The sequence below is a fragment of the Pipistrellus hanaki genome (genome assembly GCF_964339955.1).
Source record: "Pipistrellus hanaki genome assembly, chromosome: 11".
Lineage (NCBI taxonomy): Eukaryota > Metazoa > Chordata > Mammalia > Chiroptera > Vespertilionidae > Pipistrellus > Pipistrellus hanaki.
Window position 1 is genome coordinate 28,340,227 of NC_140513.1, and position 14,529 is coordinate 28,354,755.

The following is a 14,529-nucleotide window of genomic DNA, read 5'->3' on the forward strand; positions in this document are numbered from 1 at the left end:
AACCTCTAGTAAAATTAAAATTTATTTTAAAAAGAATAGAAGATAGGACTTCCACTCCCAGCCAAGATGGAATATCATCAGGAACAGGATCTACAGAACCACCTGAAACCACAAACACACACAACAGAAAAAAATAAAAATAAATAAAACAATGGTTTTTAATACATTGAAACATGAGGCAGTAACACCTGGGAAACGAAGGGACAAATCAGATAAGACCTGGGATTTCTGCCTTGCAAGAAACTCCAGCCCATAGCATGAGGATGGAAAGCCCCAGACTGAGGAGCCAAAGCTAAACATCTGGAGACACCAACGTGGCTGGAGTTTACTGGGCAGAAAACCAGAGAGGCCAACTGCAGGGAGAGAGCACCAGAGAGCTGCAGAGGTTTCCTCCGTGTGGTCAACCAAGGGCTGAGCAGTGCAGGAACTGCTCAGGTTTGGGGAAGATGTTCCCAAAAGACTGAGGAGGAAGCTTTTTGCACTCACACAGGCTGGTAGTGATGCCTGTTTCCACCATCATACAGGAAAACATCATAATTCATCCAGCATTGGAGAGAATATTCAGAAGTGGGGTAATTAGTACCAGACTAAACACTGCTCTGGTCCCTCCTAACAAATCTTATAATCAAGTCCTAAAAGGATCAAACTGTTTCCAAGTAACTCAACAGCATCCCAGAGAAGAGATCAAGAATATTTGAAAGAATGTGGGGAAAATACTCAGCACCCAAAAAGGTAAAAATCACCATGTCTTACATCCAAACAAGAGTTAACGGGAATGTAAAAAAGCAAGAAAATGTAAACCATAATGAGAAGGAAAAAAAATCAAAATATTATACATTGCAAAAGAAAAGGTTGGTGAAAACATAGCAAGAGCCACTATCTGAAATAAAATTAAGGGGAAAAGATGACAAAACAAAATAAACAAAAACAACAAAAAGAGCATCAGTGAGGTGTGAGATTACATCAAGTGACGCAATATACACATCACTGAAGTCTCTAAAGGAGGAGGGGAGAGTTTGAAGAAATAATGTCTAATTTTTCCAAATAAATAAAAAAAACTATAAACCCACAGATCCAAGAATCTCAATAAACCTAAAGCAAAAGAAACCTGAAGAAAACCACACCAAGAATAGCATAATAACATAGCTCATAAAATATGTGAAAAAAAATGGATTCCAAAAAGATTTTTTCTTCAAAATAATATAAGCAAGCGGACAGTGGAACATTTTTAAAATACTAAAAGGAAAATAACTGTCAACCTAGTCTGTCAACAAAATTTATTTTTTAGATAAAGAAAATAATTTTTAAACACACAAAAGCTGAATATTTAATACCACATCTTCAGTTAGAAGGAAGATGATGCCAGATAAAAATATAAATCTACAAAAGAATAAAGACCACCATAAATCATAACTGTGTAGATAAGTATGTAATATTTTCTTATTATTTAAATTTTATTAAAATACCATTGATTGTTTAAACAAAAATAATTATAGTATCATGTAGGGCTTATAGTATTGGTAGAAGTAAAATGTATGACAATAATTAAAAGAGAGGAGAAGTAGAAGCATTCTATGAAAGAGTTCTTATGCTATATGTAAAGTAATATACCATCACTAACGGTAGACTGTGGTGAGTTAAAGATGCATACTATAAACCCTAAAGAAATCACTAAATTAGCAAAAACAAAGAGTTATAACAGTAAGTCAACAAAGAAAATAAAGTGAAATAAAAAAATACAAAAGAAGGCAAAAAAAATGAGAAAAGTGGGAACAAAAACAGGACAAATAGAAGTCAAATAACAAAATAGTAGGTTTTAATTTAACTCATATTAATAGCCACATGAAATGTAAATGATCTAAATATCCCCCTAATTAACAAACAAAAAAATGCTCAATTGGATTAAAAGAAATCAAGACTCAAGTATATTCTGCATATAATACAGTATTATATACGATTTAATACATATTTATGCGAATAAAAGAATACATTGGTTAAAGGAAAATGGTTGGGAAAAGATATGTTTTGCTAACACTAACAAAATTTGCAAGTAGAAATAGATAATCCACAATTATAATTGCAGATGTCAGTATTTCTTTTACTAATTAATAGAGCAAGTACCAGTAGATAGAAAATCAGTAATGATATAGAAGACTTGAACAACACTATCAACTAACTTGCCCTATTTGACATTTACAGAACAACCACTCAATAATAGCAGAAAATACATTCTTTTAAGTGTTTAGGGAACTATCACCAAGTACTGGTCCCAGCAGATTGAGGAGAGCACCACAGTGGTCACCTTGCAGACCATTAGCATGCTACAGAATCCAGATAAATGATCCAGTCCTTGGAGACTGATCGGGACTCTAAGAGAAATCTGAAGGCCACGTTGGAGAAGCCTAGGGAGGTGGAGACCCGCTAGGCCATGCAGATGGAACAGCTCAATGGGATCTGCTGCAGCTGGAGTCAGACTGGCCCAGACCTGGCAGAGAGGTAGTGCCAGGCCCAGGAGTAAAAGGCCCAGCTGAACATCAAGGTCAAGCTGGAGGCTGAGAACACACCTTCCACCGCCTGCTGGAAGAAGGGGAACATGACGCCCCGGAACCAGCACTCCATACAATCCGTCCAAAAGGCTCAGAGATTATTGAACATAAAAAAAAAAAAAAAAAGCAGAGAAGGTAGGAATGCGACCCAAACTTTACGCAGTACCTGCCCCATCAATGCCTGCTATTATTATTTTTCTATCCTTTCCCAGCATCTTAAACCTTGGCAGCCATTCTTTCAGCTTTGTACTTTGCTTCTCTTCTCCAGACAGGACCGGTCTTCCTCCTGTGAAGGAGCTGTCACCAGGTCATCACAGTGCCTCTGGGGTACCTTTGAATTGTGTCTGAAGCTGGACTGTTTGGGCTCATTCGTGGCTCCACCACATAGTAGCCATGTCACTTTGGACAAGTTACTTAAATTCTCTTTATTTCAGTTTCTTCATCTGTAAAATAGGAGCATTAGTAGTATTTATATCAGGGTTGTAATGAGGATAACGTAGGATAATACATGTAAAATGCTTAGAGGTAATGCTTAATATACAATTTTGAACAGGGCTTGGTACATAGTAAGCCACATATAAATTTGAGTTACCATTATTATCAAAATGTGATTAAATTTATTCTATGAATACCCAACATTTTCATATTGGCTCTTGTCCCTGTAGAATTTGCCCCTTAGAAATGGAGAGTTGTATGACGGCTACTTGTGATCTCCTGTGGAACTGGATTTTGAACATCCAAAAATATAACTTGGAAAATTCATTTTAGTTTTATTTTTATGCCTTCTACTTCTGTCTTTCTGCCCCCTTCATTCCTTGTTTTTCTATTATTGTTCAGTACAATTAAGATAAAAATTACCCACATCTGTTATTTATCTTTTCATCCTGGGGCAAGGCACATGTGTACGGCTCCAGCAAGATAACAGGAACCATATGGAGCCCATGGAATTATCAGTTTACAAATTCAAACTTTTCCAAAGATTGTCCACAAGCAGCCCAAGGATCTTGGGTGAAAGAGTTTGCATTGTGATGTTTATATTCAGCAAACATAATGGTGTAAAACATGCTCACAGCTGGTGCCTCATCAGACTGAAGGAGCTTAAAAGTGGTTCCAAGTGGTTCTCAGACTTTGCTGTACGTTAGAATTGCTTTGGGTGCTTTAAAAAAAAAAAAAATCCCTATTCTCATGTCATTCCACAGACCAATTAAATAAGAAACTATTGGGCAAAACCAGTGGCATCAGTATTTTCTTGATTGTTTGTGTGTGGTTTTTCAAGGCAATTCCTATTGCAGGAAAGTATGAAACACAGCAAGAGCTTTTGGGGAAAAAAATGTTTGCATTATTTGGCCACTATAAGGGACATGCTAAAAGACACCTTCACTTGGAGCTATTTTTACATTCCCCTTAGATGATGTTCATGTTTGGGTAAAAATTTTAGCCAAGTAGAATCCTAATTAGCAGCCTTGAAGTGCTATCCCTCAATAGTATCCTTGTCAAAAACAGCAAACACTGATTTAATTAGGCCCGGAGGATTTAACTTAATCTTGCTCTATGAAAAAGGGGGGGGGAGGGGAGAGAGAGAGAGAGAGAGAGAGAGAGAGAGAGAGAGAGAGAGAGAGAGAGAGAGAGAGAGAGAGAGAAACACAGAGAGAGAGAGAGAGAGAAACACACACACAGAGAGAAACAGAGAGAGAGAGAGAAAGGGAGAGGGAGAGAGAAGGAAGAAGAAGGAGAAGGAGGAAGAGGAGAAGGGAAGGAAGGAAGAAAGGAAGGAAGGAAGGAAGGAAGGAAGGAAGGAAGGAAGGAAGGAAGGAAGGAAGGAAGGAAGGAAGGAAGGAAGGAAGGAAGGAAGGAAGGAAGGAAAGAAGGAAAAGAAACTCAATCTATTTGTCCAATTTTCAAGTCAATTGCTATTCATTCAACAAGTTACATCCTGGGCTTAACACAAGCTCTGTGTCAGTTACGCTTAATTGCATACAGTTGGCCTTCAGACAGGGATCAGAAGGTGACATACAAGGTATGTTTCAGGCACCAGCTGGCTCCAATTCGGAGCCCTGGAGAAAGCCTTGCTGAACAGTGGGTCACTCTGCAGAGGATGGCCCACTGGATGCCGCTTGGAAGACAACCTGCTTTGATCTCCAAGAGCATTTTCACTCTCATGAAAACCTCTGGGTCTCACAGCTCCCTACAATGGTCTTAGTGTCTGTAGAGTCCTTTCCCATGTTGCCTTCTTACTGCAGAGGAACAATGAGGCGCTTGAGTTTCTTATGAAGAACTGTGTTGCCATTAAGAACTGGATCCCTCATCTTGTTGTTTTTTAAAGAAATAATATTTCGAACAGTAACACCCCTTTGCTAGGTAAAGTTGCCTTTCTGTGTAGAACTGGCTTCTGATTGTTTCAGGTTAGTGATTTTAGTGATTAAAGATTATTTGTCAAATGAGGGACTGTGTTTGAAAAAATATAACTCTGGAGTGATTTCTAGTTCTTAGTCTAAGATTGTCTGATTTTGAGCCTCTAGCATTAGTTTCAGGTAGTGTTGTCGAGGTCAGACAAAGGTTCAAGTACCAATTTCATAATTTATCTTGAGCAACTTATTCTTTCTGGGCCTCAATTTCTGCACCTCCCAAAAGGAGTCTATCATTACACTTGCTCCTTAGCTGTACAGAATCAGATGGTTAAAAGCACGGCTTCCAGAACCAGGCCGTCTGGTCTGCACCCTCGCCCCAGCAGGTTAGCTACATCACTCTGGACATGTAACACTGCCATGCTTCATTTCCTCACTTATAAAACGGGGATGTTTACAACGAATATGACATAAAGTGGTCATGTGCATTAAACTCAGCACAGAACCTGGCAAATAATAAACTTCTAAAAATAAAATAATTGTCATCATCATTATATCATCCATGTAAAATGAGACTGCATAAATAACTTGTAGATACCTGAGACATGTACCCTCTCATCCATCCTTGTCTCCTCTTATCTCCAAGGGTCCTCAGTCCCCAAGGCCTTTTGGTCACCGTGAGGACAAGGGTAACTGGCTCATTGTTCACTCTCAAACAACTAGTCCATTCCTGTGCTTTGTCTCTATGCTTCTTCACAGGCAGCAGTTTTACCAAATGTTTGGCTACTACATACACTGGGTTTCCATCTTTCCACTCTACTCTATTTCTCTTCTACCTACTTTTTGACGAAGTTTGTATCATAGCAACCATCTTCTTTCAATGTACCAGTTTCAGCATAACTGATGGCGGGCTGTGTTGTGATTGAAAAGATGATGTTGTGTTAATCCAGATGAAAGAGGATGATGGCATACACAAGAATTTTAGCAGTGGAAGTGAAAAGACATGGTCAAATTCCAGATAAAGCTTAGAGATAGAATCAACAGGACAGGCTGATGCATTGGATATGGAGGGACTAGGAAAATAAGATAAGAACCCCCCAGGTTTTTCATCTGCCTAACCGGGTGAATAGTAGTCCCATTTTCCAAATTAGAAACATCTGACATTTGATCTGAGTGAAGTATGAAAGACAAAAAGAACCCAACCAAACATTTATGTGAAAAAATTAGGGGATAAAAAAAAAAAAAAAAAAAGAAAGAATAAGTAAAGAGATCTGAAGAATAAAAAGAGCGTGGTTTATTTGTGGAACAACAACAACAAAAAAAGTCAATGTGGCTAGGCTGAGAGTTTGATTGCTTGTTTGTTTGTTTTAACAATAAAAAAGGTAATTTTTATTTTCCATTATTAATTCTGTAAGAATAATTAATATACTCATTTGACAAAAGCAACACAAGATGTTATCAGTTTTCAAACTTGCTGAAATTGTTTTATAATATACTAGTAATTCTATTCAACAGTAAGGTAGATGATTTAAAATTATTTTGAGGAACCAGACATTCTAAATCTTTTTGGTACATTTTATCATGACCTCAAGTAAGGTAGGCATATTAACTTGTATAAACTTTTAAAAATATATATTTTATTAATTTTTTACAGAGAGGAAGGGAGAGAGATAAAAATCTAGAAAAATTGATGAGAGAGAAACATCGACCAGCTGCCTCTTGCACACCCCCTACGGGGGATGTGCCCGCAACCAATGGACATGCTCTTGACCGGAATCGAACCTGGGACCTTTCAGTCCACAGACCGACGCTCTACCACTGAGCCAAACCGGCTTCGGCTGTTGTATAAACTTTTAACAAGGTTAAAAAAGTATTAAATTCAAGTCCTTATGTACTAGAAACAGAATCTTTGCTAGATAACAAATTCAAGTAATTACAATTTGATGTTAAAATATGTTATTTGAATCCAAGAAAGTCAGAAAAATCTTAATTTATATTATCTCTTATATTTCACAGTGTTGGCCAGAACTTAGCTGTGTCAAAATACTTAATTATTGAAAGTGTAGGGCAAAACCCTACAGAACAAGTGGAGCACTGAAAATTATACCACTGGGCCTGGGTCCATAGAACAAGACAGGGAATAGATGAGAGTCTTGCAGGCGAACTTTAGGTGTAGGGGGGTCCGACAGGCATGAAGTACAGCCACCAAATCTCTGTGCCACATCTTCTGCTGTGTTAGTGCGGTCACTGCTTGAGTAGGTTTCTACTGTGATTTCTGGCATGAATACCCACTTTTATATTCTAAATAAATACATTCAGACTTCTCCCCTTCTCTTAGAATGTAATGTTTCTCTGGTCTAATGGAGACCATCACAATTTTGCATACATAGAAAACCTTTTATGCATGAGATTTTGAGTACTTGGGCAGAATAATCAACTCTAATAATTTTCCCAGGTCCCTGAAGCCCCAAATGTATTGGAGTTCACAGTATTCTCAGAGCACTGGGCCAGACACCATTTTGCCTCCCATCCCACCACCTCCCTTTTTTATATTAGAAAATATGCCCAAGAACGATATACCACGCATTTTTTCCCAAGAAGTTTTTCCCCACAAAGCAAGTGTCCATGAAAGGTCACTTCCTATTGGACACCTTTTCTTATCATTTCCCCTCACCCTACCCTTCCCCCGCACCACCCTCGGAATTCACTACTTCCTCCTTTTCAACCTTCCTTTTATCCTGTTCAAATCTCTACCATGATTTAGTTAGGACTGCGCACTTTACAATTAGAAAGTCCTGAACGTGAATTCTAGATCCTCCACTAACTAGTTAGTTGTGTGCAATTTGGTTTCAAGGTGATCATTGAAAACAAATGTAACAATTGACTGACCACAAGAAATTATTGTAAAGATCACAGGAGACAATGAGGTAAAAAACTTAGGACACTGCCTCATATATAGGCAGTGCTTGGTGCCTGGTAGTCCTCAAGAGCAGTGATCCCAGGAGCAGTAGTGTTTTCACCAGCATCGTTTTCTCTACTACTTTGCCAATTTCAATAGCTTTTTGCATGTCTTCCCTCATGTGTCTTTCTCTACGAGATTGTTTCTAAGCCCACAGTGACTGGACTCTGATTAGTGTCCTTGTTGTCCAGCCACTAAACACAGGACCTTCATAAATGTTGGTTGAATTTATGAATGAATGACTTTTGCCCATAATTAGTATTTTCTGTCTTTTTTGTTTGTTTGTTTGTTTGTTTATTTGTTTTTTTCTATTTCCTAGACAACTTGCAATCCTCAAACAGTCAACAAGTGGCAGTTTAGTCTGAATCCCAACCTTCTTTCCCTTGCCAGCTGATTATCCAAACAGCCGGGGACACTGACGGATTTGATGTTCCGCTCAGGCCAAAAAGATAAGTCAAACGAACTCACTGTCAGGGGAGGAGGAAAGAAGAGCTTTACTTATGGGTAAGCAAAATAAAATCAGCAATCCTTAGTAAAGAGAATCATCTGGCCAAGACCGGTTTGTCTCAGTGGATAGAGCGTCGGCTTGCAGACTGAAAGGTCCCAGGTTTGATTCCGGTCAAGGGAATGTACTTGGTTGCAGGCACATCCCCGGTGGGGGGTGTGCAGGAGGCAGCTGATCGAGGTCTCTCTCTCATCGATGTTTCTGGCTCTCTATCCCTCTCTCTTCCTCTCTGTAAGAAATCAATAAAAAATATTTTTTAAAAAAGAGAATCATCTGTTTAATCCTGTTTCATTTTATCTGAGTTGCAACATCTTCCCATTTAATTAATTTTATAATTTGATTTGTGGTCATCGATAAAAATCTCATGTCATCTCAATGCGATGGGATTTAAAGATCCTGAGTAGGTTCAAGGCAATGTCCGGATTTCCTCTGCAGCAACCAGAGTCAGTACTGCACAGAGCTCCCATTTAACGAGGGTCCCGCCGCGTCCCTAGAGATCCTTATAGCCATAGCTGTGAGAAATGTAAGCTACGTGAATGCCAGGTGTTTACTAAATGACAGGCACTTTCTAGATGCTTTGCATATGTTATTCATAATTTTCAGGGCAGTTATTCATAATTCTGGGAATCGTGCATAGAGATATTAGAATCAGTGACACTTTTAGTTGCAGGTCAGAGAATATTTGACTTAATTTGCTTACGCATTAATGATCTCATAGGACAAGAAGTATGAAGAAGGACAGACAGGATTCCTCTACCAATTTCACAGTGTTACCAAGGACCCCTCAGGCTCTTCCCAGCCATCCCTGGAGCCATCTTTGACAAATTGGTTCATCCTTGTGACTTTCACCTCCTGGATTCAAGATGCTGCCGCTTCTCCAGGAATCGTGTCCACCCCCAGCAGCCCACATGGGAAACAAGAGGAAAATGCTTTTCTCCTTTGGAGGGTCCTCCTTAAACCGTCCCTTTCCACTTCCTTGGACCGAAGCATTTGTTATTCATGCTCACCCTAGAGCACTCACTGGTGAAGAAGAATGAAATGATTATTGCTGTTTTAGGTCCATTAGAATTTCCCTTGGCCTGGATCTTCCCTGAAATGGAGAGATTTCTGTCAGTTATCTGAATTCCAAATCTAGGTCCTGTGTATAAAGAATAAAATGTTAAATGCTGTTTGGTTAAAAATGAGCTACATCATAATTATTGTCATCTGTTTATGGGGGGGAAAAAAAGTTCAGAGAAGTTAAACAGTATTTTCAGGGATACACAAATAACAAGAGGAAGACAGGATTTCAATCATCACCACCACCACATTAGGGTCCCTTGAAATAGCTGAGGCTTGCTAAAAGGAGGAAAACCCCTCAGGATCAGAGCATTTCTGATAAAACAAATGAGAAGGAGAGTATAGATAAAAAGTATTTTTACAGGCCTGCTATAAGCCAGGCATTGTGTTACTTACACTATCTCAGTAACGCTTAGAAAAAGGCCCAGAGAGGTTAGGTAATTAGCTGGAGATCACAGTATTTAATTTGAAACCAGATAATTCTAATTCCATAACTATGACCTCTGCATGTTACTTCTCTGTCCTTTTGTATAAACACACAAAATAGGGTGTCTTGAATAAGAATGGACTGTATGAGCTACAAAGTACAGAATCAAGCAAAGGGTTGCTGGGGAAAATGGGTAGAGAGCAGGTGGTTACCCAGGAATCCCTTCATTCCTCTGATTGCCTGGTCTTCGGTCTTCAGATTGCAGTGACTGTCCTGCTGCCCACAGACCTGGTCCCTCAGAAACGGCAGGTGTGCTGCTGGCATTGCCCCATAAACCTGTCACAAGCCACATTCTTACTTATTGAAAAGGAGCCACCCATTTGCAGCCACGGGAACAACTTGGGGGCTGTGGGGGGTGTGGGCGCTGGTAGAGTGACCCAAATCACCTCAACTGTACAGCAGCCCTCGTCTTCTCTCCCGACAGTCCGCCCCTGCCACGTCTGGGTCTGACCGTGGAAACGGATGTTGAGCTGAGATGGGCTCATAATCACTTCTGCAGAGCTCCGACCACCTGTCCCAGGCAATTCTCTGTGTGGAAATTCTCCATAACGAGGGGTAAGATGAGTGGTAAGAAGCTCCAAAGAACAAACCTCAAAGTATCTTTCCAGAAGTTTCTATAGGGAGTAGGAATGAGGAGGGCCTCTCCAGGCTCTGTGGCCAAGTAGAGCTGCGGAGGCCGGCGGGCTTGGTGTGGAGCACCAGCTTTGCCACTTTTCTGGCTTAAGAGTATCAACTTGATCCATTTCTTTCCATTCCTTATTTGTCACAACAAGGCTGATGAAAGTGGCCTCTGAGGGGCCTCAAGCCCAGCACATTGCCAGCACACAGTAGGTGCACACAGCTCCCCCCCCCCCCACCCCCGTTCCCTTCGGAATTGGCACATGGCCTCCCACTTGGGCCAGGACTAAAAAGCTTACCTTCTCCCAGGCCCGGCGTCTAGTGCCCAGCCTGAGAGTGAAGAAAAGCAAGGAAATGCAAAGGTGCCTTCCACATTTGGTAGCCATCAAACACCAGCCCCCGAGGTCGAAGGTCAGCTTCTGACATTACAGCAAAGGGAAGCCGGTTGCCTACAAGTGGGAAAAACTGTCCGGCAATTAAGAAAATTTATAGATATTTCTCAAAACGTCTTGGGGCCTGGGTTTCGGGGAAAGGGGAGGATGGGAGATTGGTGTGTAGTTGATCAAAAGCTCCCGTAAATCCAGGTCCAGTTAGCCTCATGGCTCGGAGATAGAAAAAGACAAGGAGCCAGCGAAAAGGCCCAAGGAATCTGCAGCAAGGTTTCTCCGGAGGGAACAGCAGCCACGCCTGCATCCTCCGCTTCCTTTCTCTGTCTGCTCGGGCCAGCCCCTGGGGTCAGAGCGAGGCTCTTCCTCCCTCCCCGGATTTTCTCCTCAGCCCCCAAAGGGATGCTCTGAGCGGGAGGTGCTTTTACAAACGTGGATACGGCCTTTCTCTCCAATCCAGAAAGCAGATGTTTTTGGGCTCCGTCTTCTTGGCAGTCAATGCCTCTTTCAAAAAATGTATTTGTTTATCTACTTATGTATGTATCTATTTACTGGTTGTCTTTTTTTTTTTTAATGATCTGTTTATTTACTTTTACGAAAATGTGTGCCTCATTTAACTATGTCCTACACAGGGCCTAGTTCTAGTCAGGGTTCAACGTTGGCTGCATTTTTCCTTCTTTGCACAGATCTCCCCAGCTAACAGAGAGGATGGCTGGAGACTATAACTTTTTGGCAGAAATCTAAAAAAAAAAAAAAAAAGGAAGAAGGGAAGTTCCTTTTCCAGGGCCAAATTGTTTGCGCTCTTTGTCCTGACAGTGCCACCTGACCCCCCTGGGAAGGCTTGGGTTTCTCCACATCCATCACGGCCACAGAGGCCGTGTCAGGAGCCGGCAGGGCCTCTTCCTCGCCCGCCACGCCGGCTGTTCACCGCATTGTGCGCCGTGCACCCGCGTCTGGGACCTGGGACGGGAAAGGTGCATTCCTGCCGGGCCTCTCAGGACACTGACCCTTTTGTGAGCTGGCTTTGCTCTCTTGTTCCCGTATCTTTGACCCCCACCCCCACCTCCAACCCCCACCCCCTATCCCTGCCCCCAGCCCTGTTCAGAGCCGTTTCAAGTGTGATCTTTGCAAGGTATCACTTTTCTGGAAATGTTGGCCCATAACCATGGGCATTCCGATATGAGTAAGAGGATCCGCGGGTAAGAAAGCCAAGCATAACAGCCAGCGCGTCGGGATGCCTGAGTGCCTTTCGCAAGGCCAAGGCTGGATCGCGTTGCAGCCGATGCCAGGGGCCTCCGTGTGGCTCCTCTCATCAGAGGGCACCGGGGCGGCCCCGCGCGCAGAGAAGATGTGAAAAAGCTATTGGATGGTGAACCCTATGTAGTTATACTTCTTTGTTTCACCCGTGGTCCCCCTGGATGACCAAGGTGTTTCCAGAGAAAGAGAAGCAACATCAGACTCTCAAACCTCAGAGGGAAAGTAGGGGAGGGTGGGGATAAGGGGAAGAGATCAACCAAAGGACTTGTGTGCATGCATATGGGCCTGGACAGTGGCCAAGGACAACAGGGGGGTGGGGGCACATGTAGGGAGGGGTTTGGGATGGGAATGGGGGGATGAGGACAATTATGTGATACCATAATCAATAAAATTTTTTTTTAAAAAGTTATTGGTCCATCTGAGGTTCTGTGGAGGGCATCACTTCGAACATGCTCACGCTTGATGGATATCCTTTGGAAACTCTCTCCTTCCCTGTTGCAGTCAGACTTAGATAAGTGATGGGGGTAGAAAAGGTTTAGCTGATCAGAATCAAGAGGCATAAGTGGTCCTGGAGATTCCCCATCAGGGTACCGCTTAGGCTAAGACTTTGGCAGGCGTGGGCCTAGCCCTAGACTATTTCACCTCTGTCTTTTTTTTTTTTTTTTTTTTTTTTGGTTCTCAACCAAAATTACAGTTATGAAGTGGCAACGGAAACAATGTTATGGTTGGGGGTCACCACAATGTGAGGAGCTGTATTAAAGGGTCCCAGCATTAGGAAGGTTGAGAACCAGTGCGACAGCCTCCGCTCCACTCCCAGGGTACTGCCAGTGTGGCACCATTTTCTGAATTTTTCCGCCCCAAGACAAGTCAAGAGTTCAGGTGCTTAGGTGGCACCGTTAAAGGTTGGCAACTAATTAGAATTTTTAAAGAATTTTCTATGGAAGAAAAAAAAGAGTCTGTACTGAATTCGGCCAAGAGGATATCAATTTTTAACCTCTGCAACAGACGGGGACGTGGGAATTCTGACTAAATCATCTGGGGCTCTGAGTAGAGAGTTAGTGACGTCCATGGATACTAAGCCTGGCAGAGGGACACTCACCTGCAGCACATCCTATGGGCCTTCCACCCTGGCCAACACGCATTTGAGGATGACTCAGTTACAGTTATGTGTTTTCTACGGATGCTATTACAAATCACCACAAACATGGCAGCTTAAAACAGCACACGTGTGTTCTGTAAGCTGGAAGTCTAACACAGCTTTCAGTGGGCTAAAATCAAGGTGCCAACAGGGCTGCCCTGGCTAGGTGGCTCAGTGGTTGGAACATAGTCCTGTATACCAAAGGATGGCGGGTTTGATCCCTGGACCAGGCACATATGGAAGACAACTGACCAACATTTCTCTTTCTTTCTCTTTCCCTCCCTCCCTCTTTCTAAAGTCAATAAGAAAAACATGTCCTCTGGAGAGGATTTTTTTAAAAAGATGTCAACAGGACAGCATTCCTTTTTTTTTTTTTTTAGACTCCCGAGAAAAATCTGTTTCCCTGTCTTTTTCAGCGTGTAGAGGCCTCCTGCATTCCTTCGTCCGTCTTCACACCGGCGATGGCAGGCGGAGTCCTCACGCTGCCTCACTCTGACCTCGCTTCCGTCGTTGCATCTTTTCTCTACTCTCTCAGCCTCCCTTCCATGTTTAAGAATCTTTCTGATTATGTTGGGCCCATCTGAAGCCAATGTATTATCTCTGGTATTATTTAATCCTCCCCCCAGGAACTATAGAGTCCACATTTACAACTAACCAAGCTTGGGTGAGTCTCACATCACTTCGTTTGGTTCCATAATTGAAGATTGAATTCCAAAGTTTCAAAAGTAATGTGGATCCTGCCCCCCTTCTCTCTCTCTCTCTCTCTCTCTCTCTCTCTCTCTCTCTCTCTCACACACACACACACACACACACACACACACACACACACTTATTTTTAACCTGGAAAGTTCAATTGTCCAGCCTATCATCCTCACAAATCACAGCTAAACCTGAGAGCCCTGGCGGTTCTCTCTCAGAAACACAGATGGTCCCCGAATCAACCTTCGCAGCTCACCAATCCCAAGTGCTAGCTCTCCTGCCAACTCACCCCTGGAAACTAATTTTAAACTCTTTTAGCAGAGAGAAATATTTGGATCTTTGCCTATTTTGCAAAGGCTGAGCATCAGATTACACACTCGGAGCTTCTGTTTTTTTAATATTATGTGTCTGTACTATTTAAACATACATGGAAGGCAGTGTTTTTTCCCCTAACAAACTAAAGCTTGCCGGCGCCAGCATTGCATTGTGACGGTGACCATGGTGTGGGTGGTGTCACTGGGATGAAGCCA

General features: G+C 42.0%; 1 protein-coding gene across 1 annotated transcript; it reads right to left on the reverse strand.

Annotated features, from left to right (window-relative positions):
- Positions 1-2,921: 2,921 nt before the first annotated feature.
- Positions 2,922-11,034, reverse strand: LOC311629984 (uncharacterized protein). Its single transcript, XM_084898620.1, has 4 exons — positions 10,819-11,034; positions 10,054-10,177; positions 9,377-9,445; positions 2,922-2,989 (listed from the first exon to the last, which is right to left on the reverse strand). The coding sequence occupies exons 1-4, from the start codon at positions 10,903-10,905 to the stop codon at positions 2,961-2,963; spliced, it is 309 nt and encodes a 102-aa protein (XP_084754746.1). The 5' UTR covers positions 10,906-11,034; the 3' UTR covers positions 2,922-2,960.
- Positions 11,035-14,529: the final 3,495 nt, after the last annotated feature.